The following is an 18,714-nucleotide window of genomic DNA, read 5'->3' on the forward strand; positions in this document are numbered from 1 at the left end:
GCAGAGTGACCAGAGGAGAAACAGGAATAAACCCACCTCAGCAACCCGGTGGCCTAGGTTCGGAGCCCAAAGGCATCCAGCAACTGACGCTAATGCAAAGCGTGTTCACATCGGTCCAGCAACTCACCTGCAAGCTACTCGAGTCCCTGCCTTTCAGGCTGAAAAGCCATCGTCCTCGGACTATCGCCCGCCATACTGGGGCTGAGGGGCTGGAAGGCTGACTGCAGGTTTGAGTCAATGGGTGCAAGGAATATGATGAGGCTATTTGCAAGGCCATCAAGGATGAGCTACACCTGGCAGCCTGGCCCACTAGCTCATGGCTTGCAGGCTTCCTTCGAAGAAAAGATGAGAGCTTTTTCTCATGGGAAAGCTCGCGTTGAGGCTCTGCCGCTGCATCCTCGGCCAGCAGGTATATGTAAGGGCCGATTCCCGCTTCCAAAAGTGCCAGGCTGACTCTGACTTACACCCATGTTCTTGGCTGTAATAGCCCATTGACAGTTTCCATCTCTTATCTCGTACCCATTCAGCCTTGGTGTCTCTTCACCAGGACAGATCAAGCTTGAGCCATGCAATTGTACTCTCTCTTGGTCTTGGCCGTTGCCGAATTAGCAGCGGCTGAGCAAGTTCTCCCCAAGCAAGCTATCGGCGGCATATCTGCCCGACAGCTCTTCGCCAAGTCGGAGCCAGTTTTCGAGTTCTCAAAACGAGCCTCCTGTGACATTGGCCAGGTAACATGCCACGACGGCTGTATCCCCATCGGCGGCCAATGTTGCGCCTCAACAGGCTGGTGCAAGATCGGTACCGTCTGTGACGAGAAACTCGGCGGTTGCTGTCCGATCGGTAAGACTTGCACCAGCGGTCCTCCCGGAGGCCCGACCTGCGACGCCGGATACACACCCTGCAAGGATAAGTGTATGACCATCGGGGGAGACTGCTGCGGTGACGGCACCTTCTGCAAAGCTGGCTCCAAGTGCAATGGCAACGGTGGATGTTCCGCCGGCGGTGGTGGCGGCGGAGGCGGTGGTAACCAGTGCCTCTCAACTCAAGAAGCTTGCAATGACAAGTGTATGCCAAGGGGATCCGTTTGCTGCGGCAATGGCAGATACTGCATGTCAGGATATAGCTGTGTCAACGCCGGTCTGAACTGCTCTCCTGGTGGTGGAGGCGGCGGCGGTGGTGGTGGAGGCAACCAATGTCTCTCTACCCAGGAAGCATGCAACAATAAGTGTATGCCCAAGGGCTCCGTCTGCTGCGGAAACGGAAGATACTGTCTCTCGGGATATACCTGCGTCAACGCTGGCCTCAACTGCGCTCGTGGAGGTGGCGGCGGCGGCGGCGGCGGCGGTGGTGGTGACACGACTGCCGCACCAGAGACGACCGCCCAACCGACTTACAGCTTGACATCAGATGAAGGATCTGGCGCCGCGCCCACCGACAATCCTCCCGTTGAGACGACTTCTCAGGGTTCACCAACTGACGCAAATCCTACACCTACCGATACTGGTGCCGGGACGGCCGCGGGAACAAATGCGCCTACACAGACGAAGGCGCCGGGTGCTGCTGGCATTGTACAGGTGCCTTTGGTTTTGGGAGCTGTGGCAATGGCTCTTCCTTTGGTTTTGTAATATGGATAACTGCTGGATGTTAGTTCATGGGATTCGGTTGGCGGGCTGTTTAATTGCCTTCGGTATGGATTTAATGAGAATACGATGAGATTGTTTAGGATAATATATGATACCAACTATTTTTTACAACGAATTTGAATAACTTGTGCCAGTCGGGGAATGTGAGAGTTGTTGGTTGGCGTTATAGTTTGTTGAGCTTGTTAGTTCGTCTAGGGTAAGAGGTAAAGCTAGCGGACGGAAGATGCTAGGGTGTTCTTTCATATTAGGATATGTGTGTTTTGTGAGTACGTGTTTCATAATTGCATTTAATGAGCAAATTTCAATATTCTCTTTCGGTTTAACTTGGAATATTTGTAAGTGGTCTCACATGATGGTGGTTTGTGGTGCTCAAGTAAAAGGCAGTGATGTGGCTGACGACGAGTGGCAAAGACGTTCTTGAGGCTCAGCACCCAAGCTCTACGTGGGCGGCAAGGCAGCTATGGCAGGTATGATTGTTGGTAATGGGTGAGTCTGAACATTCAGTTGTTATTGCATCAATCGGTCGACCTGCAGCGTGCTTTGGATAGAGCTACCTGGCATGGGGTGAATGAAGTCTGGTTGGCCTCAAAGGAACATTGAAGGCAAAAACCAGACAAGAAAGCAACTTCACAGCACAGAACACTCGCCCAAAACGCCAAATACTTTCCGCAGCTCACGCTTGGGAACACTAATCAAACCACATCGTCGCATGGTATTACGCACCCTGTCAATTCGCGACCCTGCAAGTGTTGGTTGCTGACGGCAAGGACGCGTGTACTCGGCCTTCAACTAGGCCGATTGTCGATGAGACCGACGCAAACTCCATGTCCCAGGTTTAGCTGAGCTCGCATTTGACAGAATTGCTTGCGCATGCAAAGAAAATTTCTTTGCCGCCGCCTCGTCTGCGCTTTTCTCAGTCATCATTTTGAGCCATGATGTGATGACGATCAGCAGGGATTGATTGAAGTTGATGCAGTGCAGTTTGCTTTGTTGGTATTTTAAGCCACAGACAGACAGCAAGAGCACAGGACATGGACAGATTGAGTTTGGGTTACTTGTGGTGTCTGGTCTGGTCCCTTTTAACCCCCCTTTTCCTCTTTGTATGCGACAGAATTATTGTTTGTGAATGATCAACATGCGATGATATACTCGTAAATCGCAGCTGTTCGCGTTCAATCAATTTGTATTGATCGTTGTCATTTGGTCAACATTGAACCCCGCCGCCAACTTGCACCATCTGCGTCTGTCTGGTCACTCAGAGTCACCCTCAGTCTCCAGTCTCAGCCACTTCCTCTCCGCTTACATCATCGCTGCTTCCTCGCACCCGTCCGATTGACCAAGTCACTTTAACATCGTCGTCCACTTCATCTGAGCGTCGCGGTCACGCTCGCAATTTCGAGTCATTGATGCGAGAGGAGGGGTTGTATTTGCACATTTCATCTACTTGACGTCATTGCAGGCCCTGCCTTAGCAAACATGGTGTTTCAAGAAGTGCCTAGAGCTGCTCCTCCAGCTCCATCTCCAGCTCCCGCCATCGAGTCTACATCCCAAACAGCTCAACAACATCAACAACAACCATCATCACAGACACCATGGACCGACGAACCGAACGATTCCGCCTGGGAGCATGTCCCTGCACAACAAACCGGATCTGCCGCGCCGGCTTACCCATCCAACCCGGAGCAAATTCCAATCTCCCTACAACCAGGCAATAGCCAAACCAACCTGGGTGGTGGTGACGAGAATGTATGGGGCGAAGCGCCAAGACAAGCGTCCAGCCCAGCCGATCCGAGCAAATTAGAACAAGTTCCGGATATACTCAAGCCTGGTGGAAATAGGGCTGAAACGAACCCATTCTTGAAGAGAAAGCCAGTACCAGCACCGCAGAACACCGAAGCTACGACCGCCGAGGCATTATCCAGGCTGGAGGTTAACGACCCCAGCCAAAACACCAACCCATGGCAGCAAGCTATTGACAGTCGACAAAACTCGACGGGACATCCCTCTCCGCAGCCACGGCCGGTCACGGCTGAAGGCATCGAGAGCGACCCATGGGTAGCCAACGACGACAAACCCTCGACGTCACAACCAAGTATTCCACCCAAATCACCGGCGTTGATATCATTGCAATCGGACGACGGTGACAAACCTACGTGGAAGGAAGAAGCTGGCAAAGACAGTGACAAGATTGTAGTCGAGTCACCGTCGACTGCCATGGCTGATGAGCTTTTGGAACAGAATGTCTGGGACGACCTGGCCTCATTTGGCAAGGGCAAGTCCAAGGCGCAGCAAGTTTCTACTGCCGGCCAGGCTGCCCAGCTCGACGACTGGAGCCTGATTGACGCCGATTCATCCTCGAACCCCTCGAAACAAGCCAACGAAGAAGATGGCGCAGACGAGAGGCCGCCTCTGCCGTCACGGTCCACTGGTCTACAACAGAAATGGGTACCTTCTCGACCGCCCGTTGACGCAAAGGCGGAAACATACCAAGTGAAGAATATTCGCTGGCATGATCCGAAATCTGAAAAGAACCCTCGAACGTCACCGATCTTGATCCAGAACGAGAACGGCCCGTGTCCGCTGGTCGCGTTGGTCAACGCCTTGACTATGACAACGCCGGCGGACAACCCAGACACCACGCTCGTACAGGTGCTGAGGTCAAGAGAGCAAATCAGCTTGAATCTGCTGCTTGATGCGGTCTTTGACGAACTAATGTCGCCGAGGCGAACCAATTCAGAGGACGCACTCCCCGACGTATCGGACCTATATGCCTTCCTACAAAGCCTACACACTGGCATGAATGTCAATCCTCGATTTGTGCCGACGCCAGAAATGGTCAACGCCTATAAGCGGACCTCTTTGACGCACCTGCACCCCACGGAGCGAGGAAATTTGATACCGGGGACCTTTGAAAACACCATGGAGATGAGCCTCTATGCCACATTTTCTATTCCTCTGATACATGGCTGGTTGCCAGCGCAAGTCGATCCTGCATATAGTGCCATGGAACGACATGCTGGCTCCTACGAAGATGTGCAGAATCTATTGTTCCGTGAAGAAGAACTCGAGGAGAAATTGTCTACTGGCGAAGAGTTGAGTGAAGACGAACAGGAGCTGTACCAGGATATCGTGACTATAAAAATATTTTTAGACTCGTCGGCTACTCAACTTACAGCGTGGGGCATCGAAGTCATTGGAAAGGCAATGCGACCTGGCACGTTTGCCATTTTGTTTCGAAACGACCACTTCAGCACCCTGTATTGCCATCCACAGACGCTACAGCTGCTCAGTCTCGTGACTGACGCCGGTTATCGGACTCACGACGAGGTTGTCTGGGAGAGTCTTGTTGATGTAAATGGAGAACGAACCGAATACTTGTCTGGGGATTATCGTGTGGTTGGGCTGACGAGTGAGGCGGGACCGAGCACCAATCTCAACTCCTCGACGACTGATGCCGGCGGGCAATGGACAACAGTACAAAATAAGCGCGGCAAAGGAAGACAGCAGGACGAAGAAATAGCAGCTGGAGTTTCACAGCATGAACAGGAAGATCGGGACTTGGCGCTCGCTTTACAACTTCAAGAGGAAGAGGACCACAAGCATCGCGAGGAACAAGCGCGCCGACAGCGAGAGAGTATTCTTTCTGAGCAATACATCGAACAGCAAGGTCATCGACCTGCACCAGTAGACCGAGACCGCAGACGCACGTCTACTCCCGGAAGCAACAATGGCATTGCCCCGGAACGACGGAGCTCAAACACGCACAGCATCCCTGTTACGACGACGACAACGAGTACTTCACATTCGCGACAGCCGAGCGTGTCCCAGCCTGTTCAGCAGCAGCAACAAGTCAGATCACTGATTCCGCCACGTCGGCCAGGCGTGACCCGTCGAGCAGAATCGAATGGAGACGACGCGCCACCTTCTTATGAGCAGGCTGCGCAAGACCCTGCATATGTGCCGCCGATGGGACACCCGAGTCATTCGCAGAGCAGCTCTACATTGGCACGACAGTCATCACGACAGACAACGGCGAGTTTGGATCCGTCACAGAGTCAGGTTCCAGGCGGGCAGAGCCAAAGGGGATCTTCAACATATCTGACAGCAACGCCGAGCCAGCCGGTTGTGAATGTTGACGGGTCGCTTCATCATGTTCCGAGTCAAGGCCAAAGAGTGCCGCTTACACCGTCCAGTTCAAGGAGACAGCCTGTTGGTCATGGGGGCAGGGACAAAGATTGCGTGGTGATGTAGTGTGTGTTTGTCGGTTGCGCAGAGATGATGAGGTTTGCATGTCATGATTGATGAAGCATGGATAATGGATAATGGGTGCATGGCGTATATTGTATAGTACATTGATGTGATTTTACAGTAGTTGATACAATTGACGTTGTCGTTTACATGAGCGTCAGCCATGCAAATTGCATTCACACACTACTTTTCCATCTTCAATTGTCACCAGTGCGCAAGCAACGACATTACAAACATGTGATGCAAACAGCTCTAGAAGGCAAGATTCCATCGGCAGGTGACACTGACATGTCAATGCAGCCATGCATGGATCATCATCCGATGACGACAAACCAACCAGCACAACATTGAACGCTGATTTGCGCAAACACACGCAAACCAACACGGCGTGCGACTACCGGCCCATTCCGCACCCGATTGACGATTAATCACATATCCCGCACCATCCGTTTCGTCGACAATCCTACGCTGCTCTATGCTCGCGATACAAAGTACGTATCATCGATTAAATCCTGGTCATGTGGTGCAGGCATCTTAGTGGATGGAGGAATTGGCAAAATTTTGCGGGGAAAAAAAAACAGCAAGAGCAAAAGGACAAAAGGTCAAGGCGCGTTGACAGACCCTCAATTAGCGCCACAAATCTCCATCGTCACGACCCCCTTGATATCAGTGCGTTGACATCATCACGGTCACTTACTGGGCAATCAGTCGGTGCTGGAAGGAAAAAAAAAATAGAAGCATTTGCTTGTCTTGTCGTGAACGGGTATATATGCGCGTTGAGAAGGATTCGCGTCATTCTTTTCTTTCGCAACTTCACTCTCTTGATACCTTCGACAATGATGGCCATCGTGGAAGGATGGTATCCCCCTACGAGGGAGAATTGGGAGACCATACTCCTTACTTTTAGGATATTATATCCCTTTGTACGTTGTTTACCGCTTCCTCACTCGCGGCACGGCTAACCTGTCTAGATTTCCATTATGCAATTCTTCATCTCGTGGTACGGCATGGGCAAAACCTCTGTCAAGAGCAGCTTCAATATCCCTGGCCGCATCGCCTGGATGCTCATGGAAGTACCTGGCTTCACCACCGTCCTCTACATGATGAACACGCTGCCCCAAATCCACGGCATAGACGACCTACCCTGGCAGAACCGCGTGCTAGCAGGTCTATTCGTACGTTTCCCCCCTTCCAAATCACGTTCCTATCTAACCCCCCAGGTCATCCACTACATCTACCGCGCCATCCTCTTCCCCTTCATCCAGCCGTCCATGTCCCCCATCCACATCCTCGTCGCCCTCATGGCAACGGGGTTCCAGGTCCTCAACGGCATCTGCATAGGCGGCTGGCTCGCCGCCTACGGGCCCGTCACCGAAGCCGAATGGACGGCCCAGTCGTCCACCCTCCAGTTCTGCATCGGCATCTCCATCTTCTACGTTGGTCTGGCGGCGAACTTCTTCCACGACGAGGAACTTCGTGAGATTCGGAGGACCGAGCAGCGTCGCCAGCAGCGCGTCCAGGGGAACGGCAACGCGAAACAGGTCAGCGTGGAGAAGCACTACCAGATCCCGCAGGCCGGGCTGTTTCGCTATGTGCTGTATGCGCATTATCTGTGTGAGTGGGTGGAGTGGTTTGGGTTTTTGGTCGCCGCGGGGTGGGGGTGCGTTCCGGCGTGGACGTTTTTGGTGAATGAGGTGTTTGCGATGCTGCCGAGGGCGGTGAAGGGGAAGAAGTGGTATATTGAGAAGTTTGGCGAGGAGAAGATTCGGAAGAGGTGGGCTGTTTTGCCGGGCGTTGTTTAGGTTTTGAGGGATGTGGTTGTGATGGACAGTGCTGGAGTTGTGTAGATTTAAGAGCAATCATTATGCGTGACTGAACGTTCATAGATGTCTGGTGTCTATCTGGTGACTTTGCCGTAACTCAACATGCAATGGCATTGCTCCTCCTCTCTCTTCATGCATCTTGGATGGGCTCGTAGTCAACTTCATATGGCCACGCTTCGCATATCGTATCACGTAGCCACCTCCCACAACCCTCACAGACTTACAAAGTAAAGATACCAATCTCAACGCCGTACATTATCATCCCTCACAAATCTATTCTACATCACATTACTCATAACAACCTCAACCTCAGCCCCTCTTCTTATAAAACGCATCAACCCACTCCTTCATCTTCGCCACCTCCGCATCAACCACCTGCTTCACGCCCGGATTCGCAGCCGCATTCCGAATAATCATATCATTGCAATGCGCCGCCTTGGGAATCACATACGACGGCCTCTCCTCGTCGCCCACAAACGCACCGCCCGGTCTGAAATCCGACGCCACCGACGCCGAGCGCCAGGGATCGTACTCGCCATTCACCCACATCAGCCGCGTGGTGTTGACGTTGTTCCACCCCCCCGTGCGCTTGTTGACGTCTTCGGCCCGGATGCCCTTCACCATGCCGACCTTGTGGCCGTGCACTTCGGGGAAGTAGACGGGGCATTGGCGGCGCCAGTAGTCGACGTTGTACATTGGTGGTGGGTAGCCGACTGTTGACTTGGGGGAGCCGACTTGCCAGTATTCGAAACTGCGATTGTTACATATACTGATACCTATCTTGGTAGGAGGGAACTTACGCTTCGTTGCATAGGAACCACATCCATTGTCTGTTGAAGGGGTTCTCGACAGTCAGGTCTGTGAAGAGAGGGTATGAGGCATTGTGCGTGTCGTAGCATGCTAATGGGGGATATCCTTTCCACGAATCGACCGTAGAGCACGCTTCACGAATTAGCATAAGTCAATGGAAGTTGCGTGCGTTTCTTACATCCAGGTCCAGGAAGCATATACTCTCGCCACCACTTAGCCCAGTTCTTCAAACCAGTGCAAGTTCCAACACCTTCCGGCCCAGGAATCTTGGTAGCGTTTCCAGGAGCAACTCCCTACAATGTATCAGCACCATACTTATCAAACTTGGCGTAAAACCACTCACCTCGATGTAGTCGCACATCTTAAAAGTGTCAGTGTACCCGCTGTAGAACTGCTGTCCCTGCCAACTGCCCAACGACCCATCGATCGCACTGACAAAGTCATCGTCTGCAAGGCCGTCAAAGCCAAACTTCTTCTTGAGCTTATTCTTCGCCTCGTCGGTCCCGTTGGTGAGCACCTTTTGTATATACTTGTTCATCCTCTTCAGATCAGTGGTGCAGTTCTTTGGCAGCGCAGAGTCAATCGGAGCAAAGTACTGCCAGTAATCGCCAATAGCTTCAACAACAGCACTAGAGCAGTGGTACGCCCAGAAAGTCCCAGGAGCAAGATGGTGAGTCCACGCCGCCAAAGCACCGGGGTATGAGCATCCTGACAGAATCCACGGCGCCTTGTCGGGCTTGGAGCTGCCGTTAGGGTCGAACGGCAGCTTGACATTCTTTGCAAAGTAAATGAGATCCTGGATGGATTGGTCGAGTGTGAGATATTGCAGATTCTCAGTGGTGAGACTTTGATAGGGTGAGCTCTTGCCCCAGTAGCGGTGTTCCAAGATGAGGGCTGCTCCGCCGTTGGACTGGGCAAACACCCCGGGAAGTGTCAAGTTGGTCGTGTAACCGGTGAACTGGTCGCTGGCAAATTCACCCGGAGCGTTCAAGACAATTGGTGAGCCGGGGCCGTTGTAGAATTCGGCGTTATACCAGTACCGTTGGGTGAAAGTCCCCAGGGACGGGTTATTGTGGTCGATGAGCTGCTGAAAGGTAGCGGCCTTGATGTTTGGGTTCGTCGCCCGCTTCGACAAGCCAATTGGGCCGGATACATCTTCGGGGATCGGAGGGATGTAGCCGAGCTCTTGACTGGCGTGAACGGCATTCACGGTTGCCGGTGCGGTCAAGGCCGCGATGGTGGCGGCAAGGAAAGACAAACGCATCGTGGGGGTCTAAGACAATGCTTGTCGTAGATGCAGTCAGTCTGCGGATGGACTTTGGGTATAAGCTACGAGGAGAACGCCATCACGAAAGGCAACGATACAGCTTCCGGACATGTACTTATATATTAACATAGTTGCACAAAACCAACTGCCTCGATTCGAGCGGGCTAGCACGGCATAACTGATCATCACGGACTCCGGCAGATGGCATGTGGTAATTGGCAGAAAAGTCAGGATGCGCCTCGAGGTCACAACCAGGGGTCAGCTGCAAAGGATCCTTCAACGGGAATCGCCCAGGGGACCTTCTGGATTCAGCCAGCGACGTACCGAGCCTTGGGTATAACAGACTGGTGCTTTAACGGTTGTGACGTGCTGCAAAAGCCCTTTTGCTTCTCCAAATTGCCCTCGGAAGTTGGGGTAGCGACCCATATGCGCGTATCTGTGCCTCTCGTAACGCACTTGAGTGGGCTCAAGTCGGGGTAGGCCAGAGTCGAACCCTGAATATTGGAGATACAGAGGAGCACGACAGCCTTTTTGCTCCATTTTGCTGCGAGCATTGCCAGGTCACTTGGCCGACGCTCAGCCTGAAGAGGATGGTAACATGAGCTCATGGATGATGACCTTCCCGAAAAGGAAATGCATTTGGAGGCGCCGCCAAAGAGAGTGGAGTCGGCATGATGCCGACTCGGATGAGATGAAGGACTTATCTAATGCGAGGGCTCTGGGGTAAGGATGGGGAATATTGTTTTCTTGACTGGGAAAGTGCTTTCAGAGCATGACAAATGGAAATGGATGCGCGAGGCTGTACACCGCAAGGTGTTGATGGATGTCGTATAGACGGGCAAATATGGCTCTGCTGCGACCAGGACAGGCAAAAACATTCGACAACGCAACAGATGCCCCCAATATTTACAAAGACAAGGGGGTCATATTGAAATAAAGTTGTCTTTACGCAAGTTCGTCACATATCAGAGGAAAGCGAACCAATTAGATCTATGTCAAAGGAGTGAACACCTTGAGATGTCACTTACTCGGTGTCATCAAATTTTAAATGTCTAGGGCCGCTCTTTGTCTTGGTCCTCTGCGGATCTAAAGCAGGGAGAAACAAAGCTCCACATCCTTACGGGTTACTAAATATCAATGACTAGGTAACTCAGATCTAACACCTTTGTAAGGCATCCGAATACAAAATATCCGTGCTTCCTGCATACCACTCTGGGGCCTTTGCGTCTTCGCCGATGGCTCCCATCGTCGAGTACGCCTAATTCCAGCTGCCCATGGGGTTTGAACCATTCTTATTTCGGCCCGCTCGCCTCAAGGAGAGTTCCCAAATATCATATGCAAGCCGGATGCTGTTGGTCATGTGTTGTCATATGTCACGAAACGAAACTGTTGGTTCTTAAATTGTGACGAACCTCCCAGAATCGCTACTTAGCGAAATTGCCAGGCCAGATCTGCCAGCATTAGAGTTTTTCATATCTAGCATATGTCGTTTACAATTCCGCGCAGTGAGCTGAATCCAGGGAATGCTCTTGTCTCTTTCCGCTGCCATGGCATCGATTTAGGACGCAAGTTGGACCAGCCAACACAAAGTTATAACAACACCAACATCCTAGTAGACATGTCTCTTCTAGCCGCCACACTGTCTCAGACAGTTCAAATGTTAATTGGGGAGTAGTCAGATTAGGCGTTCGCAATGTCAGCGCTCGAGCCGGATCTCTGCCAAGTTTATTTCCGATATAGGTTTTATAAAGCTGGGGATCTCCTGGTTCCGCCTACTTGGAAACTATCTTGATGCTGACGATAGCAGTGGTACTCGTCGGGCATTGACACTTTTTTTTTTTTGTTTCCGGCCGTCCGACATGCCCATCCTACCGGAGCCCCCTCTACCTCCGGGACTCAACCTTGAGGAAACGAAGGTCCCGTCTCTTGTGTCTGGATTTGTTGTAACCTGGGTGCTTGGATTGATATGTGTGGCACTTCGACTCTCTGCTCGAAGGCTAATCAACAATAATTTGTGGTGGGATGACTGGCTCATTAGTGTTTCACCAGTATGCCGCCAAGTCTGTCATAGATGGGTGTGTTCTAACTTATGAATCTTTCTGTAGGTATTTTCAGCAGGCTTCATGCTTGACGTATTATGCTACAGTAAGTCTATCCCAAAAAGATGACAAGACACCAACCGCTTACAATCCTAGTGACTATGAGGGGTGGCTTCGGCAAGCACATCTGGGCAGCCCCAAAAGACGGAATCAGAGTCTACTTCATAGGCTTATTTATTGCTCAACACTTCTACACAGTCACCATGAGTTTGATCAAATGCTCAATCCTCGCTTTTTACTGGCGTCTCTTCAACCCCCGGCGTTCTACGCGACGGCAGATTTGGATACTATTCTCCGTTGTTTGTGTCTGGGGGGTTACTAGCGTAAGGCCCAGCTTCTTTCACCACTGGCGCATCTGGTAGTATGCAGAGCCAATCTTTTAACCATACATATAGTTTCTCCTGACCAATTTTCAATGTATACCAATAGCAGCCTTCTGGCGCAGATTCGACCCAAACGACAACATCACCAAGGATTCATACGTCTGCCCCATCAGAATCCATCACTTCTTTATTGCAACGTCGATTCCGAACATCACCACCGACATCTTCATGCTCCTCATTCCGCTGCCATGCATTTGGAGCTTACAGTTGTGCCGGCCGCAGAAAATTGCGCTCCTCGGCATCTTTGCATTGGGTCTTTTGTAAGTTGAATCCCGCCCTTGTTTATAGACTGTGCGTCTGACATTACTGCAACGAAGCATCACTGCGATATCGTTTATAAGGCTATCTCACACGCTTAGCCTGAACTTTAAGAGTATGGATGTTACGTGGGATTTTACAGAGGGAATGCTGTGGACGGGTATCGAAGTCAACGCGGGCATCGTTTGCGGTAAGTTGATAGTGCTGGACACTGAGGACCTCTTTCTGACTCGACATAGCCTGTCTTCCTTCATTAGCACCAATGGTCAATTTCTTTATCTACAAGACCGTCTCGGGAAGCTCACTACACCATACGTCTGGAGCACAATCTGGTACTACTACTGTAGGTGGTCTCGGGGAGTTTCGGGGCGTATCGCGATTTGATTTGTCTAGTTCGTGCACGTCGACTGCACACGTCGTCCCCAAAACAGGGGAAAATAATAGTAATCTCCCATTCTCACTATTTACAGCCGGCGAGTCTGATACGAGGCCGGATACTGAACACGAGTTTGAGTTGGTTCAGATTGACGATGAGAGTCACAACGGAACCGGTTCACGGCGGCGGCCGTTGAGTCAAGTTATAGTGACGAAAGAATTTGAATTTCAGGTCGACTATTACAAGTAGTATAGTATAGCCTTGACAATTGGATTTGATTGAACGATGTATTGTTGGTATGATGAGCCTTAGTACACTTGCCAGCTACCACTTTCGAAACTGATCACGAAATCCGGTAGGTTTCGGTGCATCAATGCTACGGTGTATCATTTGCATGAGACTTACAAGTGCACATTGACGCTATATCTCGTTTTTTTTCTATATGCAACGAGAGATTGCTCTCGGTTTCTTTTCTATACGTATCTAAGATTGCTCTGCAACATGAATCATATCCATCTCTGCGCGGAAACAAACGCCTGGCTATACAACGTAAGGGCTATTTAAGACCAAGACTAATTCAAAAAATGACCCAAGCTTTGTTCACGCCGTCTTCATTCCCCATTGACCGTGCTTCAATGGGCTGCAGCGTGAACAAGGTGTGAACAAATGTTCCAAGGCAAACCCGCGGTCTTGACCTATCCAACTGCCCAATTCAAACTTTCCCACAGATCCCGTATTACATTGCATCAACCAATTTATGGTCTATTAACCCAAATCAGTAGCTGAAGGTCCCTCATTTATGACATGGCTTGGTAGAATATTGGTGATAGGGCGACCGCAATTGATACCCCTTGTTCCTGGTTCATGCAGGAGGCTTGGTGCCACGGTTGTCCAAAGTTTGGTTACCTAGTCCAACTACAGACACATGCACATAATTTGGTGCATACCTAGGTTCCTAGTATGCAGTTGAATGCTATGCATCTTTCTACTTTCCCTCATCGAGTTACACACTCACGTCAATCGACGATCATGGATGCGCGGTTCGGAGACAAAGAGGAACACAGAGCCCAGAAAGGCGCCTCGCTCTTAGCAGGCCCAGCAATGATGGAAAATTGGCCGCCGGCTCCCGCCCAAGTCATTCTCGTATCATCCACGCTCTCTCTTTTGATGCGCCGCATAACCTTCACAGTGTCGGTAGAGTTATGGCCAAGTTGACCCTGGTCGCCATAGCCGGAGGAGTAAGCGTTGCCAGCCTTATCAATCAAGATGGTATGATCCGAGCTACATGCAACAAAATTGGCTTGTTGAATAGTAGGAATCATGGCAGGGCGTAAGCAAATGCGAGGCTTGCTACGCTCATCGTGCCGAATAAGCGTCGAGTCTTGCAACTGCTCGGGTGTAAAGTCCACGCCTAATTGACCATCATCGATTCGACCCCAAACTAAGCAACTACCATCAGCCGTCACGGCAGCAGAGTGATGCGCACCGCCGTCCAGGACTACTACTTGCTTCTGGCAGAGGCTTCGGATCTTGGTTGGTGGCACGAACGCCGAGTTGGTTCCAGCACTGGAAGCGTCTCCAGCTTGGCCGAAGTTGTTCGCACCCCAGCCATACACGTTATCGTCCCAATCGACTGCAAAACAATGATCGCCCCCACATGCAATGTATTTAGCCCTATTGCGACATACTCGAACTTGCTGCGGTATTAGGGGGGGTTTGTCACTGCGTGTAACGAGACGGCGGCCAAATTGATATTGGTCATTGCAGCCCCAGGCCCAGATGTTCCCACTGCTATCGAGAGCCAATGCGTGATTGTCGCCACAGCAAATCTGGGTGATGTTTTGGAGGCCCTGAATATGATATGGTGTTGCTTGATTTTCGACAGTGTCTCCAGGCTCATCATACCTGAAACCTTTGTTGCCACTGGAGTCCTGCAACAAAATATTAGAACTACCATGTCTGTAACAGAAGCAGGAGTACTTACACGAAAGGTGCCCCATCCGTAGACAAGACCAGTAGTAGTGAGCGCGAAGCTGCAGCTATCACCAGCAGCGACCTGGCTAAATCGAATGCCCGTAGGAAAATATTTTGACGGAACCTCTCCAGGGGTTGATTCGTAGGGATTCATGTCTGCCTTCTCGTCATCATCGTCGCCGTCCTCTGAGCCAGCGTCGACGCTTTCTAGTTTGCCCTCCCACTGCGTATCTCGTCCAAGAGCGTGCTCATCATTCACCCCCCAAGTGATGATCTTATTATCCGCCGTCAAGGCAACCGTATGCATACCGCCGCAGGCAAGTTGGACAATATGGAAGGCAGAAGGACGGCCAGCATCAAGACACGAGTTAAGGGTAGGGCTCAAGGCTTCCTGCTTTATTGGGCCAAGTCCTAGCTCGCCGGCTTCGCCAGTTCCAAATACGAATACTGTGAGCTTCTTTGTAGGGACCTGGATGATGATGGTGGAGGGCGTCACAGAGGGTGTCAAGTCTGTCGACACGCCCAGGCTGGTCTTTCTTCTTTTCTGGACGATGAGGGGAGTAGCGACTGCATCATAGTCATGAGAACGTTTCCGCCGAGTTGAAGACGAAGAGTTTGTCTCGGTTCGACTTGCGCGACCTGTGAGCTTGTCTTGGGCAGAGTTCTTGATTCGTGGGATGGCCTTGTTTGGTGAGCGCGTTAGCCTCTTCCTTTGAGGCTGGATGTTCCGCGTTGACGAGAGTCTTGTAGCAGGCATGTCTGCTGCTGCTGCCGCTGCTGATATTCTGCTGCTGTTGTTGTTGTTGAGGTAGGCGAGAAGCTGGTGGTGTTGAGTAATTGCAGTTCGAAGTCGAAGGAGTCAAAGCCGAAGCAGTCAAAGTCGAAGCAGTCAAAGTTCGAAGCAGTCAAAGTCGAAGCAGTCAAAGCAGGAATAAATCCAAGACCGAGACGGTCATCAAAGAGATGTAGAACCAAACAAACGTCTATTTGAACGTCTGGTGTGCCAGGCAGCTGTCAAGTCTTTGTCTCATGTTCAATGTCCGCCTTTGTGTGGACTCTGCAGCCTTGACCAGTCAAGTTGAGAGTTTTACCGCGCGGCAGAGTTTCATGCTGGGTCAATCAATCTGCATGTGGCCAATGTTGCAGGCCATTGTAAAAATAACTGCAAAGACAAGTAGACTGCAGCTAATTTCGCACAAAGAAGCTTTCTAACTGTGCTCCTGGAATAATTTTGGAACACTTGAAGGCTTGTCGTCTGGTGGTTTCTGCCCGATTTCCAGATTGATGCGAGCTAAAGTCGGGTGCCACCAGACTGCACAGATCCGCTAAAAGCGGCGGCAGTTCCCGCCTGAATTAGACATGGAGCATGTGGGGAGAATGGTGCCTCCAGTCATTTCAATCAATTGATGTCAAGGTCTGGTTGATGGCTGGGGTTTTCAGTTTGATGCTGGTTCAATCTTGTCTGCGCCCGACTAAGCTTGCTCCATCAAATGGCCAGACAGCACAGGAATTATCAAATATTTTCCAGTCTTCTCGACCCATTCATCTATCTACAGCTGGAGCTAACCCAATTCCCCAAACTGACGCAAATCCAGTACCATTGTCATACCGCAAGCCTACCAGACTTCATAGGTGGTTCCAAGATATCCATGCCCGGCTAGAAAAGGTCTAGACGAGTGTGTAACAACGATACCATCGTCAACGTCTCAAATATTGACTCTCTCCATATCCTCGTACAGCCTTCATGACCATCCCCCAAAAAGGTAGGTGCAACATACAGACCAATAAATTTCGTAAAAGTTGTGTAACCAGAGCACAAATACGATCAATCCGAACTGACGAGATTTGAGCATTGCAAGATTCGGTACTCAAGGTATCGCAGGTTGTGCATCATCAAAGTCAGCATCGTAGGACAACAGTTAGTCCAAATAGCATCCATATTGTCACCTTACGTGGAACCTAGAGCTTTCAGTTTCCTCATCATCTATTCGTTGTATTACAGAACCAAGTTCTTTGGTCTGTCGTTCAATCCACTCACATAAAGTTACATGATAATATACTCAAGCCCCGGAATTCGCTTTTATATGCCAAGTCAATGTAAGTCTGGTCTTGTTAGAACCTAGTCTGCCAGACTGGAATGAGGCACCCAAGCAACAACCACTATTTACTAGCAATGGGCAGACTATCCATCCTCATCTCGCAGACATTCAGCCAAACTCATATGCCATGCCAAGCTCTATATAATCAAGCTCATCAAGTCTAAAGTTCTATATCACACACCACTGTTTTCAGCTCAGGCAATATTTCTCGCCAGCAACCCTTATATACGCCGCATCCACCATATACAGACTCACTTCCCAACGCTCAGGACCAGCCCGAGTCAGCTAAATCTCCAAGGCAATGCCAAATAGCCCTCATATCAGTCATTCCACCCCTCCAGCTCCTTCTCCAACTCAGCCAGCGTCATAAGGGGCTCATTCATCCACTTCCGAACCTCAATAACAGCAAGTTCACTCTCAGTAAACGTAACGTTCAGGTCAAACTCCTCCTCCTCCTGCATCTTGACATCTCCATCTTTCTCAACTTGTCCTCCACTGTCCAATCCGCAACTACCATTCCGTCCATTCAGCCCTCCAGTGTCCAGCGCAGCCTTCGGATTGCAGCTAACAGTCGAACCGGTAGTAGACTCGATATCCATAGACATGCTGGCGCTGTCAGACTGGGCAGGCCAATCTACTTGACCCAATTCCCCAGGACCACCAGCAATGTGTCCACTATCCCTCTCATTCACAGTTTCATCCTTCCCAGAATTCCCGGTCTTATTCCCACTGATAACTACATCCCATTAGCCATCGTGTCTCATCCAGCACAAAAACCACTCACCAGAACTCAACAACTGCTGTGCCTGTTCTTTCAAATCCCTCAATCTCAAAGAACACGTATCTTCCAGTCCCCGACGTACGCAATTCGCACACGCATACGCAGTTAAATGGCCCTCACCCGACGGCGCAACGACGCAGCCAGCCCAATCACCCTCGCCACGAGTGCAATTCCCACAAGGCATCGTCGACCACTCCCCACCGACTTGCACAATAATAGCGATCAGAGACTGTAGCGATCTCCCAAAGTTGACGTCTGCAAGAAAGTTCGCCTTCCGGATGTTGGCGGATGCTGGCGCCGAGACAATCCGCGGCACGTCGTTGTTCTGGTTCCAGATGATGCTTCGCTTGGCTCGGTGGCAACCTAATTGGAGGATATTGGATGGAATTGTAAATGCAAAGGGGTCGATTGCCAGAGCTTCCCGGACTACTTCCTAAGCAGATAGGTTGCGGTGCTCTAAAGGGGTGAATTGGGAAGACATTTTGAGCGGAAGAGGTGATGTATGGGGCGGTAGGTTTGCTGTGAATGTTAATTTTGGAATCATTGACAAGGTTATCGTAGTGCGGTGTGCAAGTTTTGAAGCAGTGCTGCACGTGGTGTTCTGGTGCTGTGAATGTTGAGTTGGGTTGGAGATGTGAGTGAGAGTGAGGACGTGAGTGCGATGAACTGGCGGGTTGTATTCGAGGTGGCGAGTCTGTGCTATTGTTATTGAACTAGTAGTGTTATCTGTGAGCACGGCCGCTGTTCATACCAGACATTCTTGCTGTTGAATAGTTTGGGATTTGGGGTCTGCGCACTCCAAACTGAGTTGATGGTGAACACAACTTCAGTTCAATGTTCAGGTTCAGTGAATACATGTCAACAATCTTGAGGAGCAAACGCCTTTTCTGCAATACCAGAACCTCTGTGAGATTTGTCTCGAAACGTACGAAAGCACTTTTCTATCATGTTAT

The 18,714-nt window shown here is 50.7% G+C and overlaps 7 protein-coding genes across 7 annotated transcripts; 4 read left to right on the forward strand and 3 right to left on the reverse strand.

The window, feature by feature from the left end:
- Positions 1–566: 566 nt before the first annotated feature.
- Positions 567–1,625, forward strand: VFPPC_02373 (hypothetical protein; the record flags this gene model as incomplete). Its single annotated transcript, XM_018282032.1, has 1 exon — positions 567–1,625. The coding sequence occupies one exon, from the start codon at positions 567–569 to the stop codon at positions 1,623–1,625; it is 1,059 nt and encodes a 352-aa protein (XP_018146329.1).
- Positions 1,626–3,119: 1,494 nt separating this feature from the next.
- Positions 3,120–5,894, forward strand: VFPPC_02374 (hypothetical protein; the record flags this gene model as incomplete). The annotated part of the gene is made up of 1 exon (XM_018282033.1): positions 3,120–5,894. One exon carries the CDS (start codon positions 3,120–3,122, stop codon positions 5,892–5,894), a length of 2,775 nt encoding a protein of 924 aa, XP_018146330.1.
- Positions 5,895–6,730: 836 nt separating this feature from the next.
- On the forward strand, positions 6,731–7,693 carry VFPPC_13257 (steroid 5 alpha-reductase; the record flags this gene model as incomplete). Its single annotated transcript, XM_018291034.1, has 3 exons — positions 6,731–6,814; positions 6,863–7,066; positions 7,112–7,693. 3 exons carry the CDS (start codon positions 6,731–6,733, stop codon positions 7,691–7,693), a joined length of 870 nt encoding a protein of 289 aa, XP_018146331.1.
- A 330-nt stretch (positions 7,694–8,023) lies between these two features.
- VFPPC_02375 (serine peptidase) lies at positions 8,024–9,788 on the reverse strand (the record flags this gene model as incomplete). The annotated part of the gene is made up of 4 exons (XM_018282034.1): positions 8,024–8,465; positions 8,515–8,656; positions 8,703–8,817; positions 8,868–9,788. 4 exons carry the CDS (start codon positions 9,786–9,788, stop codon positions 8,024–8,026), a joined length of 1,620 nt encoding a protein of 539 aa, XP_018146332.1.
- Positions 9,789–11,650: 1,862 nt separating this feature from the next.
- Positions 11,651–13,156, forward strand: VFPPC_15487 (hypothetical protein; the record flags this gene model as incomplete). Its single annotated transcript, XM_018293240.1, has 7 exons — positions 11,651–11,839; positions 11,897–11,936; positions 11,987–12,213; positions 12,286–12,533; positions 12,591–12,721; positions 12,771–12,923; positions 13,002–13,156. 7 exons carry the CDS (start codon positions 11,651–11,653, stop codon positions 13,154–13,156), a joined length of 1,143 nt encoding a protein of 380 aa, XP_018146333.1.
- Positions 13,157–13,923: 767 nt separating this feature from the next.
- Positions 13,924–15,638, reverse strand: VFPPC_02377 (regulator of chromosome condensation; the record flags this gene model as incomplete). Its single annotated transcript, XM_018282035.1, has 2 exons — positions 13,924–14,838; positions 14,892–15,638. The coding sequence occupies 2 exons, from the start codon at positions 15,636–15,638 to the stop codon at positions 13,924–13,926; spliced, it is 1,662 nt and encodes a 553-aa protein (XP_018146334.1).
- A 1,662-nt stretch (positions 15,639–17,300) lies between these two features.
- Positions 17,301–17,945, reverse strand: VFPPC_13258 (hypothetical protein; the record flags this gene model as incomplete). The annotated part of the gene is made up of 2 exons (XM_018291035.1): positions 17,301–17,716; positions 17,765–17,945. 2 exons carry the CDS (start codon positions 17,943–17,945, stop codon positions 17,301–17,303), a joined length of 597 nt encoding a protein of 198 aa, XP_018146335.1.
- Positions 17,946–18,714: the final 769 nt, after the last annotated feature.

Source organism: Pochonia chlamydosporia, chromosome 2, assembly GCF_001653235.2.
Source record: "Pochonia chlamydosporia 170 chromosome 2, whole genome shotgun sequence".
Taxonomy (NCBI): Eukaryota; Fungi; Ascomycota; class Sordariomycetes; order Hypocreales; family Clavicipitaceae; genus Pochonia; species Pochonia chlamydosporia.